This window comes from Elephantulus edwardii, unplaced genomic scaffold (assembly GCF_000299155.1).
Source record: "Elephantulus edwardii isolate Elephantulus edwardi_28Jun2011 unplaced genomic scaffold, EleEdw1.0 scaffold00222, whole genome shotgun sequence".
Taxonomy (NCBI): domain Eukaryota; kingdom Metazoa; phylum Chordata; class Mammalia; order Macroscelidea; family Macroscelididae; genus Elephantulus; species Elephantulus edwardii.
In genome coordinates, this window is record NW_006399972.1 from 4632892 (window position 1) to 4649324 (window position 16433).

Here is a 16433-nt window from a genome sequence, read left to right on the forward strand (position 1 = left end):
GATTTCCACCAGTATTTACAGCCAGCTAGAGAACAGCTTCAGAGCTGTTGGAGGTTCTGAGTAAGCAGAAGTTACTTGCTCACAGAATTTTATTTTATTTTTTTAAATCCAAAACCCAGTCACTGCTGGGTTTTCCTACAAAGCAATTTGCCTCCCTTAAAGCTTCTATATTCCCCCGAGCCAGGCTGTGTCTTACTTCTCATTTCAACCTCTCCCACCGATGGCCTAGGCTGAGCTGGCCAGTTTTGGCTCCGTGCAGAATCCTCACTCACGACCACCGTCTCTTCTGCACCGCAGGTTGTCTCAAGCCCTGGATGCGTGTGACACCATGACCGCTGAGGATTCCACCGCAGCCATGAGCAACGACCCCGCAGCCCTGTCATCGGCCAGGGTGCCCGAGGGCGTGGCCGGCGCGCCCAACGAGGCGGCGCTGCTGGCGCTGATGGAGCGCACCGGCTACAACATGGTGCAGGAGAACGGGCAGCGCAAGTACGGCGGCCCACCTCCAGGCTGGGATGGGCCGCACCCGCAGCGCGGCTGCGAGGTCTTCGTGGGCAAGATCCCGCGCGACGTCTATGAGGACGAGCTGGTGCCCGTGTTTGAGGCCGTGGGCCGCATCTACGAGCTGCGCCTCATGATGGACTTTGACGGCAAGAACCGCGGCTACGCCTTCGTCATGTACTGCCACAAGCATGAGGCCAAGCGCGCTGTGCGCGAGCTCAACAACTACGAGATCCGCCCGGGCCGCCTGCTCGGCGTGTGCTGCAGCGTGGACAACTGCCGCCTGTTCATCGGAGGCATCCCCAAGATGAAGAAGCGCGAGGAGATCCTGGAGGAGATCGCCAAGGTCACCGAGGGTGTGCTGGACGTGATCGTGTACGCCAGCGCCGCCGACAAGATGAAGAACCGCGGCTTCGCCTTCGTGGAGTACGAGAGCCACCGCGCGGCGGCCATGGCGCGCCGCAAGCTCATGCCCGGCCGCATCCAGCTGTGGGGCCACCAGATCGCCGTGGACTGGGCCGAGCCCGAGATCGACGTGGACGAGGACGTGATGGAGACCGTCAAGATCCTCTACGTGCGCAACCTGATGATCGAGACCAGCGAGGACACCATCAAGAAGAGCTTCGGCCAGTTCAACCCCGGCTGCGTGGAGCGTGTCAAGAAGATCCGAGACTACGCCTTCGTGCACTTCACCAGCCGCGAGGATGCCGTGCTCGCCATGAACAATCTCAACGGCACCGAGCTGGAGGGCTCCTGCCTCGAGGTGACGCTGGCCAAGCCTGTGGACAAGGAGCAGTACACACGCTACCAGAAGGCGGCGAAGGGTGGCAGCGCGGCCGAGGCGGCGGTGCAGCAGCCCAGCTACGTGTACTCCTATGACCCCTACACGCTTACCTACTACAACTACCCGCTCTGCACGCTCTTCGGGCCCAACAGGGAGTACTTCCCCAAAGGTTAGTGGGACTCTGCAGCCACGGGGCCTCCAGCAGCATGGGCACCCAGGGGGAGGGTGGGCCTGGCTTTAATTCACAAAACAGCTGCTGAATCTCCCTTCGTTGGGATTTCATTCAGAGTTTGCATCACTTTTGGTGGCGTTGAGAGAGAGATGCACCCCTTTCTAAGGGCTGAACTGGAAAGTCAGTGGAGCATGCAAATTATTCATGCATTTCCCCCACTTTCCAGGCTCTTATATGATTTGGAGTGAGCCCACTCATCTCTTGGTCATTAGGTTCCAACGCTTTTGTGAAATTAAGTCTTTAAAATGGTTAGGGGAGGCGTTGAAGTTCAGTAATGAGGACATAATGATAGGAAGCTGGTGAGAAAAAAGAAGAGGCTCAACACTGAATCTAGTTCTGTGACTTCATTTGAGCCACTTTTACCTCCCTGGGTGTTTCCTCTGGAATAAAAGAGCAAAGTGGATTAGCAAGTGCTCTTCCAGATCTAATTTTTGTATAGTTCATGGAAGTTTTGCTCTACTGACGTTGAAAGTACAGTAATGAGGACTCACAGTGCAAATATACTTTTTATCCCAACCAGATGAGGTATCTTTGCGAGTTCTTTAGAAAGCCGATTTAAGTCCCTTACCTGGGACTTAAGACACAGGCAGACCATGAAATGCTCCTTGGGATTTAAGACACAAGCAGTCCACGAAATACTCAGAATCTTGGGTTAAGTGCTGGCCCCAGTGTAGTGTGACTGTTGACCATTCATCATTGGTTTTGTGTGTTGTTCTAAGCAGGTAGCATAAGAGGCCGAGGCCGAGGTGCAGCTGGGAACAGAGCCCCAGGACCCAGGGGTTCTTACCTTGGGGGCTATTCAGCTGGACGTGGTATCTATAGCCGATATCATGAAGGGAAAGGAAAGCCGCAAGAAAAAGGATATGAGCTTGTGCCAAATTTGGAACTGTCTGCCATCAATCCCGTTGCCATTAAGCCTGGTACAGGTCAGTATATACTAGACTGAATCCTTAAAAAAAGAAAGACAAGAAAATCCTACCCCAAACCTCTTGCCATAGAGTCAGTTCTGAGTCACAGCAACCTTCCACCTGGTTTCCAAAAACCAGATTATCTGGAGGATTCAGAAATAGACCAAGAGGAGTGTTACCAGTTTTAGCTGTTGAGGGTGGTGCTAAATTGCTCTGGATTGTTTGGCTACCAGTCATTAGGAATTTCCCTAAGGCTGTTGTTTTGCAAGGAGACCGTTCTTCCTGAAAGCATCTGATGGATTTGAACTGCTGGCCTTTTGGTCAACAGCGCAACTCCTAATACACCATACCATCAGTGCTCCTCAAACAACATGCCCCAGCCCTGTCCCACTCTCTGGGGCAATTGCAGCCTTCTCCTTGGGCTGTCCCTGGGGCACCTGATATTCTCCTCATAGACTAGACAACATAAGTGGTCACCTGGACTGTCTTGTCTGGAACTTAAAGGAGGAGGCTGATCTGGTTTTGTCCTTTGTCAGACTTCCAGTAGTGGTTTTTCATGCAGATGTCACCCACCAGTTGTTGTGATTTTTTTCCCCCATCTATGACTGACCAGGTGGCATTGATGGGGTCTCAGAGGTGAAGGTATATTAAAGAATATAAGGCTCTCGGCTTCTTTAATGAGGTAAAAACTTTTCTCCTTTCTTGGTGTGTGTGTGTGTACACGCACGTACACGTGCACACTCACCTCTAATTGATTCTGACTGCTGGTGACCCTGTGTAACAAACTAGAATTGCCCATGATTTTGGGAGCAGATTGCGATTTTCCTCCCAAGGAGCCACTGAGTAGCTTCAAACCATAGAAGCTCAGCATTTGGCTGTTTGCACACCAGGGCTCTTTGCCTTTGTTTAGCCATGTCCAGTTCTAGCCCAGCTATCGGAAACCAGAGGTGCGGTTTATTGGCCATTTCACGCTGTTGGAAGGTGGAAGATTCCTCTCCTTCAGCCGCAAATAGTACCACTTGTGGCCTGTCATGGGCTTAGCAAACAACGCCTGTGAACAAGGCAGCGGGGAGAGATTTTTGTAGCAACTAATCCCCTGGAATCTAATTTCCAACGTCTATTTCCTCTTCCTGGATTGGCAGTGGGAATATGCTCGAAGTAATTTTGGCAGGGACTTTGAACGTTGCTTCTGCCACCAGGACACGTAGATCAGTTTGCAGATAGTGCTGTCACCCACTGGTCAATCTAATGCGAGTCAGGTCTTCGTTCCTAGCCTGCAAGGAGCATTCTTGAACTCCATGTGTGAGTCAAGCAGGAGCTTGGTATCAGCTCACACCACACAGGCAGGAGACCTGGCTTCTGAGAGCTAGAATTATCCTCCTGTAAACTTATCCCTGGTTTCACTGAAGATAGATTGAAGAGATCTTTGAGCAAATCCTCACTTCAACGTTCAGTTCCCATGGTTTTCTCTAGCTAGAGGAAGAGTAAATAGCCTGCCATTTAGAACATAGGTTTGCTTTCTTAGGGGTAAATGACATTTTCCTAATACAGCTTCCTTTTAAAGTGATTCAGTGATGATATTATGCCTGTGAAATTATTTCCCCATTAAGTGACTCCTTAAGCAGAGTTTCAAATTAGTGCCATTGGCACTCTAAACATTGGGGGAAAAAAAAAAAAAGAGTGATTCTGTATCTAGCTGTAATTCCATACAACAGACCCTGGACATGGGAGCTGTCACATCTCTTTGCTGGGAAAGACTCCTCTTGGCAAGTTTCAGCAGCTTAGGGTTTGGCTAAAAGAAAGAACTATCGGGTCACCTTTAGCCAGGTTAGATGGTGGCAAAGGTGTGAGGGAGAAGTTCCCATAGGTGGGTGGCCAGAAGAATCCAGAGTTACATAGCACAACACTGTGTGAAAACTTCATAGCCTTCCCTGGGTCCCATCCCCTTGGTCTATTTCTGAATCTTCCAGAAAATTGGGACTTTGTGTTTTAGGATAGATAACAACACAGGAGTCCTATTGGCACAGGACTAATGGAACATAATAGAAAGGTGGGTGAACGGTTTCTTCAAGGTTTTTGCTATTTTCTTTTGGATGCCATACCATTGTTTAGCTTCTAGCCATTTATTCAAGATAAACAAAAGTTGGAGGTGAAAAACCACAACTGAAAACATTCTTTGTCTATTCATTTCATTTTGTTGTTTAACCTTCACACACACACACACACACACACACACACGTTAGATTACCAAACTTCCCAAGCCAAGCCTACAGCTTCCTTTTTCTATCTCTTGATGGTGGGGCAACTTTCATTAACTATCTGTTTGAATCCCTTGTGGAAATCAGTCCTTGGGGTTTTACACACAGAAGGTGTCTATGAATTGGCAGGTTCCACACCAAAAATACAGTCACTCTCCTACTTCACTCTTAAGTGTAAATATTAATCGTGTGTTTTGTCTTGCATCACTAATGTTGAAATCAGAACTATTGGTGGGAACGGATGCACTCCGACCTCGGAGTTCTCGGAATGAAACCCTCAGCAGCGCCTGCTGCTTAAAAGGGGGTGCAAGTGGGAAGGAAAGTAGGTCTGGTACTGAGTGAGGCACTTCATCAGGAAGGAGCACATGCAAGAAAGAAGTAGAAGGAGAAGTGGAAGGCAAGGAGCTCCGGAGGCTAGTTTATAGAAAGCTGTACTGCTGATTCAGAGCATGTGCCTCTCTGGCGTTTCAAGTCCTCCAGCCGCTCCTGGGACCATGGGTGGCCTAGTGGCTAAGGAGCTGCCCTGTCAGCCCAGTCTACTAGTCATGGTGAAGCAGAAGCTGGGCAGTCTCCTCCCGTGTGACTTAGAGTCTCTGAAAACCCACTGGAGTCCACAGCCATATCACCCTGAACGTGCATGGCTTCATCTGAAGACCCACTGGCAGGTTAGCTCTGAGGTGGTTCTAACTCTATGGCGTGTAACAGCAACACTCTTGGAGAAAGATGGGCAACCTCTTCCTGGGCAGTTCACAGCCTAACAATCATGGGGGAGAACCACCTGGGAGTTTGTTCCACCTCTACAGCAATGAGAGTACAAGATGTTGATGTAGGAAAGGTTACAGAGCCTTAACTGCTCAGCCTCCTTTGTGATGGTCAGTGGGACTGTCTTTACCTTGGTGGTCCCTTTTGAATGACACAAGTGGGCGATCCCTGCTCCCCTCCTCTTACTGTTGTGGGGGGGAGGGTACCTCATTACGTGGCTTGTGCTGAGAGAGCATTTGTTAACACGGAGAAACACATGACTCTGTGTGTGTGTGCCATCAAATCAGATCTCACTGGTACAGGAGGAGATTGCCCTTCCTTCTTCAGCAGAGCATCGGTGGATTCGAACCTCATACCTCTGGGATTGCAGTACAGCTTCTTGTCACTAGGCCAGCAGAGCTCCCTGAAACACATGACTGTTAAGCTTGGCATTTAATAACATCTTGGAGAAAGCAGTGGGCCTCTCCTGTGGCTGATTTGTTTCTCCCCTCTCCTTTATCTTGCAGTGGCCATCCCTACCATCGGTGCCCAGTATTCCATGTTTCAGGCCGCTTCCGCTCATAAAATGATTGAAGATGGCAAGATCCACACGATGGAGCACATGATCAGCCCCATCACAGTGCAGCCCGACCCGGCCAGTGCTGCCGCTGCCGCCGCTGCTGCTGCTGTCATTCCTGCCGTGTCCACACCTCCACCTTTCCAGGTAAGGCTCTTCGGTGGACCTGGTGAGTGTGTGATACCTCTCTGTAGTGTGGATTCATTTACTGCTCAGCGCTAAGTCTCTATTATGTGCTATTAGGTCTTACATGCCTAGAGCTCTGGAAGCCTAGTGGATAAGGAGCTGTTCTGCCAACCTAAAGATAGGAGGTTCAAATCCATCCACTGCTCCTTGGGAGAAAGATGGGCGTCTCCTTCCAACATGGTAGTAACTGACTCTGAAAATCCACTGGAGGGTCAGTTCTAACTTGATGGCACACAACAACAATATGTATATACACAGAGAGAAAGATATGTATGTATGTATGTATGTATGTATGTATGTATGTATGTATGTCTATGGGGAGCTCTGGTGGCCTAGGGGTAAGGAATTGATCCGCCAACCCAACAGCGGGCAGTTTGGATCTTCTGTCTGCTCCATGGGAGAGAGATGACTAGTCTTCTCTTGTGTGATCGACACGAAAGTCCACAGGAGAATCAGCTTTCGAAATCCCATGGGAGGGTCAGTTACTAACTGGTTCTGACTCAGCAGCACATAATAATAGCATAAATGTAAACACACAGAGAGAAAAATACTTTAATATGTGTATAAACTAGCTTCTATCAAGTTGATTTTGATTCATAGTAGCCCCACAGAATCAAGTATTGGGATTTCCAAGGCTGTAAATTCTAACTGGACCAGATTACATTATCTTTCTCCTGCAGAGCAGCGGGGTGGTTCAAACAGCCCACTTTTTGGTTAGCAGCCCAACATTTAACCACAGCGCCATGGGAAATCCTTATGAAACTTCTGCCATCCAGCCACATCTCTCCTCATCTCTCCCCAGATGAATCTTCCCCTCCAGCCTCCTCCACCTTTGCTCATAATGTTCTTTCATCACTGTCCTCTCAACTGCAGACTCTTCTGTCTCGGCCTCCGCCTGGGGAAATCATCTGTCTTAAGCTTGCCACCATTTGTCTTGTTCCTTTGGCTTGTGATAGAATGCTCTTACAATCTGTCTTCACAGTTAGAATTAAGAACTTTCAGACTAGGGATGCCCCCTTTTAGTTATTCGTGTCTTCAGTGCCTGGTCCATAAAACCCAAAGCAGACCTTTTTCTGTGAGTTGATTCTAACTCACAGTGGCCCTGGAGGGTAGCATATAACTGCCCAGTAGGGTTTCTTTTTTTTTTTTAATTATTATTAATTTTAATGAAAATTTACAGAGACTTTGGATTTCCATTCCTTTACTGTTACACTTTTCTCCCTGCCCATCCCTCTCCCTCTCTTGTATTTGAAAAGTAAAAGAAATTCTTTCATTGTTTTACAATACCTCCCCCCAGGTCCACTCCATTAAGCAGCCTTCATTCTGCACTCCTGTCATCACAATAATGCCTAATCACATATCCCTTTTAAACAATTTTCTCCCTCATCTGTTTCAATGCAGTATACATTATTTAGGATGCAGTCGTTATGGGAGGAACTTGCCCCATCTTTTTACTTCAGAGTGGCTGGTGGGTTTGAACCACTGACCTTTTCGTTATCAGTTGAGTGCTTAGCTTTTGTGCTACCAGGACTTCTTGCCCATAGTAGCAGAAAGTACTTGTTTTTGCTTGACTGATTCTTGGACTCTTCATTGTTTCTTAAGTATACTATAAATGTTCAATACATAGTGTAGAAGAAATTCACTTACCTGTTGAGCTTTCGCTGAGTATCACTCGATGCTTGACCCCAGTACTGTGCTGGGGATGCAGTGTTTACTTAGAGTTATCCCACGAAGCTGTAGGGATAAGTCAAATATGGTAAGATGAGGTTTGAGCATCTTTGCCTCCAGGGACCTCTTTGGTTACACCTTCTTCAAGACATAATAGTTTGTTCTTTTTGACAGTCTATGAAATATACTCTTATTCTTCTTCTGTCATCCTTATTCACTGCCCACATCTCAGCAGCATAGCAAGTGATTGAAAAGGCCATGGCCTGAATCAGGAATAACTTAGTTTTCAAACTAACATCATTGTTCCTCAATGATTTGGAGAGGTCCCTAACTGTAGACTTCCCTAGTGCAATATTTCTCCTGATCTCCTGACTGCCAGTACAAAGGGTATTGATTGTGGATCAAAGGAGAATGAAGTTGTTGACAGTTTGTCTTTTCTCCATCAATCATGATATTGGGTATAAGAGTAGCTAGTGGATTTGAACTGCCAGAGAGGTGCTATTTTTATGTTAGCAGCATAAGTCCTTGTGGCCTAGGCCACCACAGCTCCCTTATTATTGATGCTGTTATGTGCCATCGAGTCAGAACTGACTCATAATTGATCCTCCAGCTGATTTCCAGAGGCTGTAAATTGCATGGGAGGAGACTGCTCATCTTTCTCCCTCAAAGAAGCTGTTGCTTTCAAACTGCCTTTGGATTGGCAACACAGCTGTTTACCACTAGATTACCAGAGCACCTTGTATTTTTGTTGTTGCTTATTTATCATTGCTGTTGAGTTAGAACTGACTCACAGCTGACCCTCCAGTGGGTTTTCAGAGGCAGTAAATCCCACAAGAGGAGATTGCCCATCATTCTCCTAAGGAACAGCGGTAGATTTTGGGTAGGCAGCATGATTCCATACTGCTAGATCACCAGAGTATTAGAATTATTATTTCAATTGGCAATTAAAGATAGTGCTGTTAGATTATCATGTTCCTTTGGATATAATTCAATGTTTCTTTTTGACTTGCAGATTTGTCTTATATAGTCCAAGAAGAATTAGTTGTTTTAATCTTAAGACTCTGTTCCTATATTCTGAATTGTACATTTTGAAGATTCAGTAAGACAAAGAAACCACAGTAGCCTTTCCTACAGGGCATTCCATAAAAGATAATGGACACTTATTAGTGTACATGAAATGCATGTTTTCATTTAACCAAGACTCTCCTTTTCTGTGAAGGAGCTTATGGAATTTGTTCTCTAACGCTTGGGAGAATACTAAGCCTCAGTCTTCCCTCTCTTACTCCTGTTTGTTCTGAGAACCTAGAGTGTTCTCCTTTCTGGTAGAGAGAAGGCAGTAGCAAGGGCTTCATCAGAGCCAGTGGTGGTCAGCTACAAGTAGGCCATAGGCTGAGTGTGTGCTGTACTTAGCTTGTCTTCCAGCTGTTGTTGTTAGGTGCCATTGAGTGGAGTATGACTCATAAAGACACTAAGAACAACAGACCTGAACCCTGTCCCATCCTCACAATCTCTGACACACTTGAACCCATTGCTGCAGTAACTGGGTCAATCCACTTGCTTGAGTGTCTTCCTTTCTTTCACCATCCCTCCACTTTTCCAAGCACGATGTTGTCCCTCTCCAAGGCAAGTATGTGAGACACAGCTTCACCATCTTTGCTCCAAGGAGCACTCTGGCTGCACCTTCTTCAAGACATATGTGTTGCTCTTTTGACAATCCCTACAGTAGAGTATATCTTTTACTTAGCTCATTTTCCTCAACCAACTCCTCATTTGGAAAACTCCTCCTCATCCTTCAAATCCTAGCTCAAATGCCCACAACCTTTAAGATGCTTATTCAGAGCCTGCAAGCTAGTTGGTTCTTGATCCAAGTTTCCATGACAATTTTTACATGAAGTGTCATATATGGGGAGGGGTAGGTTAAGGAAATGGGAACGATCCTGGAGGCATCTGGAAAGACAGAGCAATGATGGGCATATTTCAGAGTTGACTAATTCTATAAAATATAATGAAGGGGAGTTATTGTATGAAACACAATGTGAATGAAGATAGGACGATAGTGTGAAAAACAAGGTATACAAGCGTTGTAAGCCAACCAGTATAAAAGAAAAATGTGTTTTTTAAAAAGTGGAGTTGGTTTAAACTCATGTCAGCAGAAAAATCCCTTACTAGATTGTTCCTCTGTTACCCAGTAGACCTTGTTCTGTTAAGTAACCACTGATCCCTGTTGTCCCGCTAACCATGGGTTGAAGCCACTGGGATGTGTTTAAAGGCTGTTATTCTGAGATCAGTTGATGGTGGTAGATGTTCAGGTCGCTTCTCTAGGTCGCTCTGGGACATATGCCCATTGAGTGGAATGCCCATGGAAGATTCGAGAACATGGAAATGTGTTCTCAGCATTCCAGTTCTTACTTTTACCAAGGTCATACATATATAGTTGGATTTTAATGAGTTGAACACTTTTGAGGGTACAGCCCTGCTTGACCCTTTAATGGCCCTTATCCCGCTCCTGTGGGGACATTGGGAAGCTCTGAGGTCGTCGTCCATAGGGTATTGATCATGCTTCTCTGGCCACTCTAATCCACCAGCAGCTCTAAGAGAAAAAGATGGGAAATCTCTTTCCTTTGGATTTGTTGTTGTTGTTGTGTACCACAGAGTCAGAACCAACCCATAGCTGACCCTCCAGCAGGTTTTCAGAGGCACTTAATCACATGGGAGGAGATTGCCCATCCTTCTCGGGTGGAGCGGCCAGTGGCCTCCAACTGCATGCCTTCAGGATTGCAGCACAGCTTCTTGTCTCGAGGTCGCTGGAGCTCCCTCCCAAAAAAGCCTCCCCTCCAAAACCTCAATGAGAAGGGTCAGCTGTGAGTTAGTCTAACTCAATGACCATGAGTTGAGTTAATGCAGACTTCGGTGGTTCAGTGGTTGATGGCCTTGAGTTGAGCTAATACAGACTTCGGTGGTTCAGTGGTAGATTTCTGTCCTTCCGCTTGGAGATGTAAGTTCAATTCCCAACCAGAGCACTTCATGCACAGCAGCCATGTCATTGGTGGTTTGTGTACTGACTGACACTCAGCAGGTTTCAGCATAGCTTACCTAAAACCAGATAAGGAAGAAAGGTCTGGAATCCAGCAGTCAGCTGCACAGCCCATTGCTGGGTTGTATAGGGGGTTGCCATGAGGCAGCCAGCAACAATCTTCCCTTAACTCTGATAATTGTTACTCATTAACCAGTAGGGAACTCTGGTGGCTTAGTTGTTAGGAGCTGCGCCCAAACCAGAGGTTCGAATCCAGCAGCTGCTCTGTGTGAAAAAGTTGGGCAGTCTCCTCTACAGTTCACTGCCTCTAAAACTGTACCAGAGGGTGAGCTATTGGTCAGTTCCATCTCGATGGGACATAACAACAAGAACTATTGCTTAACAACAATATTGTGTTACCTTGTGCACATCGTCTGAAGGTGAAAATGAAAACCTTTGCTTTACACCTTTGTGCTCCCATCCTTTACAAGACGCTTGTTAAGGGATGAGGTACCAGCGTGAGCACCCACAATGGTAAATAAGTGTTCTCTCTTCTCTTCAGGGCCGCCCCATAACTCCAGTGTACACAGTGGCTCCCAACGTACAGAGAATCCCCACCGCTGGGATCTACGGTGCCAGTTATGTGCCATTTGCTGCTGCTCCAGCCACAGCCACCATTGCCACACTACAGAAGAACGCGGCGGCCACTGCTGCGGTGTACGGGGGCTACGCAGGCTACATCCCTCAGGCCTTCCCTGCCCCTGCTGCTGCTATCCACGTCCCCATCCATGACGTCTACCAGACGTACTGAGACTGGGGGCGCACGTGGAGACGAGCCACCGAGATACCACTGAAGGAACCCTTTACTATTTATGAAGAAAGACCACGTGGAGGTTAGCACACGTCTGAAGCCTGCTCAAAGTGAAGAATGCTATCAGATACCATACTGAAATATTTTATATACATGAAGTTTTCACTAGTTGGTCTTTTGGTTGGTTTGGCTGTGTTTTTTTGTTTTTTTTAAAGAGACTATTTCAAACTTAGCTGGCCCGTGTTGATACATTTCCTGGTTTTGTGCCTTAACACCATCTCTTAAATATTTGTATACTGTAGTACATTTGTATAGAGGTTTGTTTGTTCGTTGTTGTTTTTTAAGGATATATTTTCAGTATGAAGGTTATTTTCTTAACTTCTGCACTCCAGAGATTTCTATTTTGTAGTACCTTCAATAATATATCAACTTTTATATGGAAAAAAAAGCACATCTGAGCAGCTGAGGAACTGTTTTGAAAAACATATATTCAATATTTAAGGATAACAAACCATAGTGCTTTAAAACTACTAAGTAAAAGGTTATTTTTAAAAGTTATACTGGAAAGTGCAATTTTAAAATGAATACAACCTCCTCGGTGTTTCTGTTGGCATTAAGGGTTGATGGTGTTGCCACCATGACTTGTTTAAAAGAAATGAAACACACAATCTCTCCTTAAGCCAAGACTGAAAAGACTTGCCGGGCTTCTGAGTTCAAACACTGGAAAGCTATTTGTCTGGGCCTACCATCGCCCTGGGCCCTTGCTTCTCTCTGTAGCTTTATTCCCCGCTCCCTCAGCCCAGCTCTGATGCTTGGCAAGTCTGGGGGAAATGCATTTACTCTGGGAGAAGAAAGAAAGGAAAGGGGCGGGCGGGGGGGGGGGGAAAGCTTTTCTATTTCTTTATGGGTTTTTGTTGGGCTTTAATTGTTTTGTTTCATTGGTTTTGGGGTGGGGAAGGTATTCTCTTCTGCGTATGCTGTTGTAGGCCCCAGTATGCATAAGCACAAGTTGGGAGAGTTGGCATAAGACATCCTTGCATAGCTATTTAATTGCCCCATAGAAAACTCCTTTGTTAGGCTTTTATCTTGTTTGTTTTTGAAGTATGAGTTATAGGGACAGAGAATGTATGTTATTGTAGACAAGACTCCTCTCCTGCCAGTTCTCCAAAAACTCTTGTTAGCAAAAAGTTATGCTTTTAGTTCCCTTATCATGTTTCATGCAAAACATCTGTGGTCATGAAAGTGTGGGAAACATTACGTTTATAGAGCAGGGCTTCCCTCCTTTGCCATGCACCTGACAGGTGAATGAGTTCAGGTGTTCGTGCCCAGGAGGCGGAGGGAGAAACCAGCAGGAACTTTTTAAAATTGTTAATTTTTTAAAAGTTGTAAATACTCCATGTTTAAAAGTAAGTTTCATGTGACACAAGTGCCTGGGATATAGTTTAATGCAAAGAGCGAAACCGTTTTATTTCAACATTATCTAGAGAGGTTTTGTTTTCCTAGGAAATAAACGTTGCAGAGTTTTGTGGCCTGTTTAAAGGCTCCTGTCTTGCAGAGTAAATGTAAAATACAGTAAAATGTTAAGATTGTCATCTACTTCATGAAATATATCATCTTGACTTTTTTTCTCCCTAAAGGCTCTATAAAGAAAGTGAGGTGTGCAATAGGTAGAAATAGACAGTTGTGTTTTTATGTCGTTAGAGAGCCATAAAGTCTTTCTACCCACTGGATTTTTGCTGAAATTCTCATTTGTGGATCAACAATAGGATCATGCCCTTAGTCAATAGTTTTGTTTTAAATTTTAAGTTAAGAGATTCCCAAATATCCTACCCCTCTTCCTCTCCTCCCCCCCATCTTGGGATGAGGGGTTGTTTTTTTATATATATAAACAATATTTATTTAACTATTTTATAAAATGTATTGAGCGCCTGTTAAGGCCTTTAAACATTCCTAGACGCTTTTCCATCATTCCTCCATGACATCAAGGAATGTGCAATGTTCCTAGCGTGTTCCCAGCCGCTTCATCCAGACTCAAATCCACTGGAATGAGAAACCCAGCAAAATGCAATTTGGATCCGATTCTCATCTCTGAGCTCTGTGTGAGAAAACATGCTCTCCTCCCAGCTCCGAGGTTAACACAGAGTTCACTAGATAAGGGTCTGACCCACTTCTTACTGTATTTTACATGTGTTTATAAATTACTTGCAAAAAAAAAAAAAGATACCTTAACCTGGCAACTTACCAAACTACCTTCAAAACGAATATTTGTGCATAGCCGGTTAAGTATCAATGAGCCTACTCTCCATGGTCTGTACCTATTTTTTTCAGAACCATTTCACATACACTACTGAGGTAAGTTTATAACTTGAAATGTGAACTCTTGTTTGTTTTTAGGGTTAAGAACAAACTGTCAATGTTAAAAAAGTTTTCATGTTCTGTTTTCAGACATGCAAGAAGTTCTCTTTTAATGCTTTGTATTTGGAAAGCTTTTAAATTTAGATCTTCCTCCACTGAAAGTGCATTCTTAGGATGTAGTAAATAAAGCATTCTGTAAAGCAAATTGCATGCCTTTCTTTATTTTACTGTAGTAAAATAAAGTGGGTGAAAGTTTACAGAGAAAATGAGTTTGCCCTTCAATGATGGTTTCCACTTCTACCTTGAATTTCGCATTTCCATTCATACTTTCCTGCTGTTTTCTTGTTTTGAAAGAAAGAGTAAACATTCTTTTTATTCAATGAGACGATTATAAATTTCATAGGATATTCTATGTACACAATATATAGAAGTGAGTTAAACTTTACAAGACTTAAGTTTCAAGATAAAAGATTCAAGACACAGTTTTAATATCAAAAGTTTGTTCTTAGGTGCTGTTGAGTTGCCTGAGATTCATAGTGATCCTGTGTACAAGAGCGCAGAACCCTGCTCTATCCTGTGCCAATCTCATCGTCTCTGCCACACCTACTCCCATTACCCTAGTCACTGAATCAATCCATTTCATCGAGGGTCTTCCTCTCCAGTGCTGTCCCTCCACCCTCCCAAGCATGACGCCCTTCTCCAAGGTCTTGTCCCTCCTTGCAACATGCTCAAAGTGTGTATATGCATCTATAATACCTTTTTAAAGTTTTCATTTATGTTGGTTAGCTTACAGAGTTGTATACATTGTGTTTCACACTTCATTCACATTGTGTTTCATACAGTCACTCCCATGCATTATGTTTTGTAAAACTGATTACCATTAGACTCTGCCCATCATTACCCTTTCATACTACCTTTTTGGCCTCTCATACTGCTCCTTTTTCATGTCATTATTCACTTTTCTGTTGTTTGACTGAAAGTTAATCCGTGGGGGTGTGGGTTCACTTCCTTATTTGAGGGGTTGTAAGAACAGGCTTCAACCAGTCTCTATCAGAGCAGTAAACCCAGTAAATGTTGTTGTGTGCTGTTGAGTCAGAACTGACTCATAGCTGAACTGCTGGCAAGTTTTCAGAGGTAGTTAATTGGAGATTGCCCATCCTTCTCGTGCAGAGTAGCTGGTGAATTTGAACTGTGAGCCATTGGGATTGCAGCATGGCTTCTTAACACTAGGCCACCAGTGCCCCTTAAATCTGGTCAATTACAACTTCATTATAAATGGTGAGATTTTTAATACTGATTTTGTTAAACAAAATTAGGAAAACTTACAAAATGGAGGGTATTGACTAATTCATTAATATCTGACAAATTACTGTCATGTTTTTGGTTTGGATTTGCCCTTAAAGATGGTGTTATTAGGTGCCCTTGGGTCCAATATCCTATGAACCACAGACCTGAACTCTGTCCTTTCCTGTGCTGTCCTCACACCTGACACACATGAGCCCATTAATGCTGTCACTGGCAGCATTTCATTGAAGGTCTTCCTATCTTTACCTTATCCTACACCTTTCCAAATATGATAATCACTTTATAAGGACTAGCCAGCCCCTCCTGACAACATGCCCACAGTATGTGAAAAATTTGTCCTTGCCTACAAGGAGCATTCTGGATGTACTTTTTCCAGGACACATTTGATTTTTCTTTTGGAAGTTCATGAAACATTCTGTACTCTTCTCCAATACCACAACGCAAAGGCATCAAGTCTTCTTTCATCCCTATTTATTGTCCAGCTCTTAAGTGACTGAAAAGACGATGGCCTGAATCAGGTGCACCTTACTTTTCAAACTGACATAATTACCCTTCAGTGATTTGGAGAATCTCCTGATAGTGTACTTGCCCAATGCAATATATTTCCTGATCTGACTTCTAGTACCAAAGTATTGATTGTAGGTTGCAGTGATGTGATATCGCTGACAATTTCAGTTTTTTTCTTTGCCTGTCATGATGTTGCTCATTGGTCCGGCGGTGAAGATTTTTGTCTTCTTGATGCTAATACCAATCCATATTGCAAGCTGTAGCCTTTGATCTTCTGCAGCAAGCAAGGTTTTGTCGTGTGTGTAACACAAGTTGTTGATAAGTCTTCCTCCTATCCTAATGCCATATTCTTCATAGAGTCCAGCTTCTCAAATAATTTGCTCAGCATACAGATTGAATAGATAGATGCAACCCTGATGCACTCCTTTCCTGATTTTAAAAACCATACAGTGTTCCCTTGCTCTGTTTGAACAATAGCTTCTTGTTCTAGGAATAGGCTTCATGTGAACACAATTAAGTGTTCTGGGATTTCTGTTCTTAGCATTAGCCATAGTTTATTATGATCCACAAAATCAAATGCTTTTCCA

The 16433-nt window shown here is 44.6% G+C and overlaps 1 protein-coding gene across 2 annotated transcripts; it reads left to right on the top strand.

Moving 5' to 3' along the window:
• Positions 1 to 308: 308 nt before the first annotated feature.
• Positions 309 to 11858, top strand: RBM47 (RNA binding motif protein 47). Of its 2 annotated transcripts, XM_006898184.1 has the most exons (4): positions 329 to 1454; positions 2237 to 2443; positions 5952 to 6148; positions 11431 to 11679. In XM_006898184.1, exons 1-4 carry the CDS (start codon positions 329 to 331, stop codon positions 11677 to 11679), a joined length of 1779 nt encoding a protein of 592 aa, XP_006898246.1. The 2 variants fall into 2 exon arrangements, with proteins under 2 accessions (XP_006898247.1, XP_006898246.1); XM_006898185.1 differs by lacking the exon at positions 2237 to 2443 and having other exon boundaries at positions 309 to 1454; positions 11431 to 11858.
• Positions 11859 to 16433: the final 4575 nt, after the last annotated feature.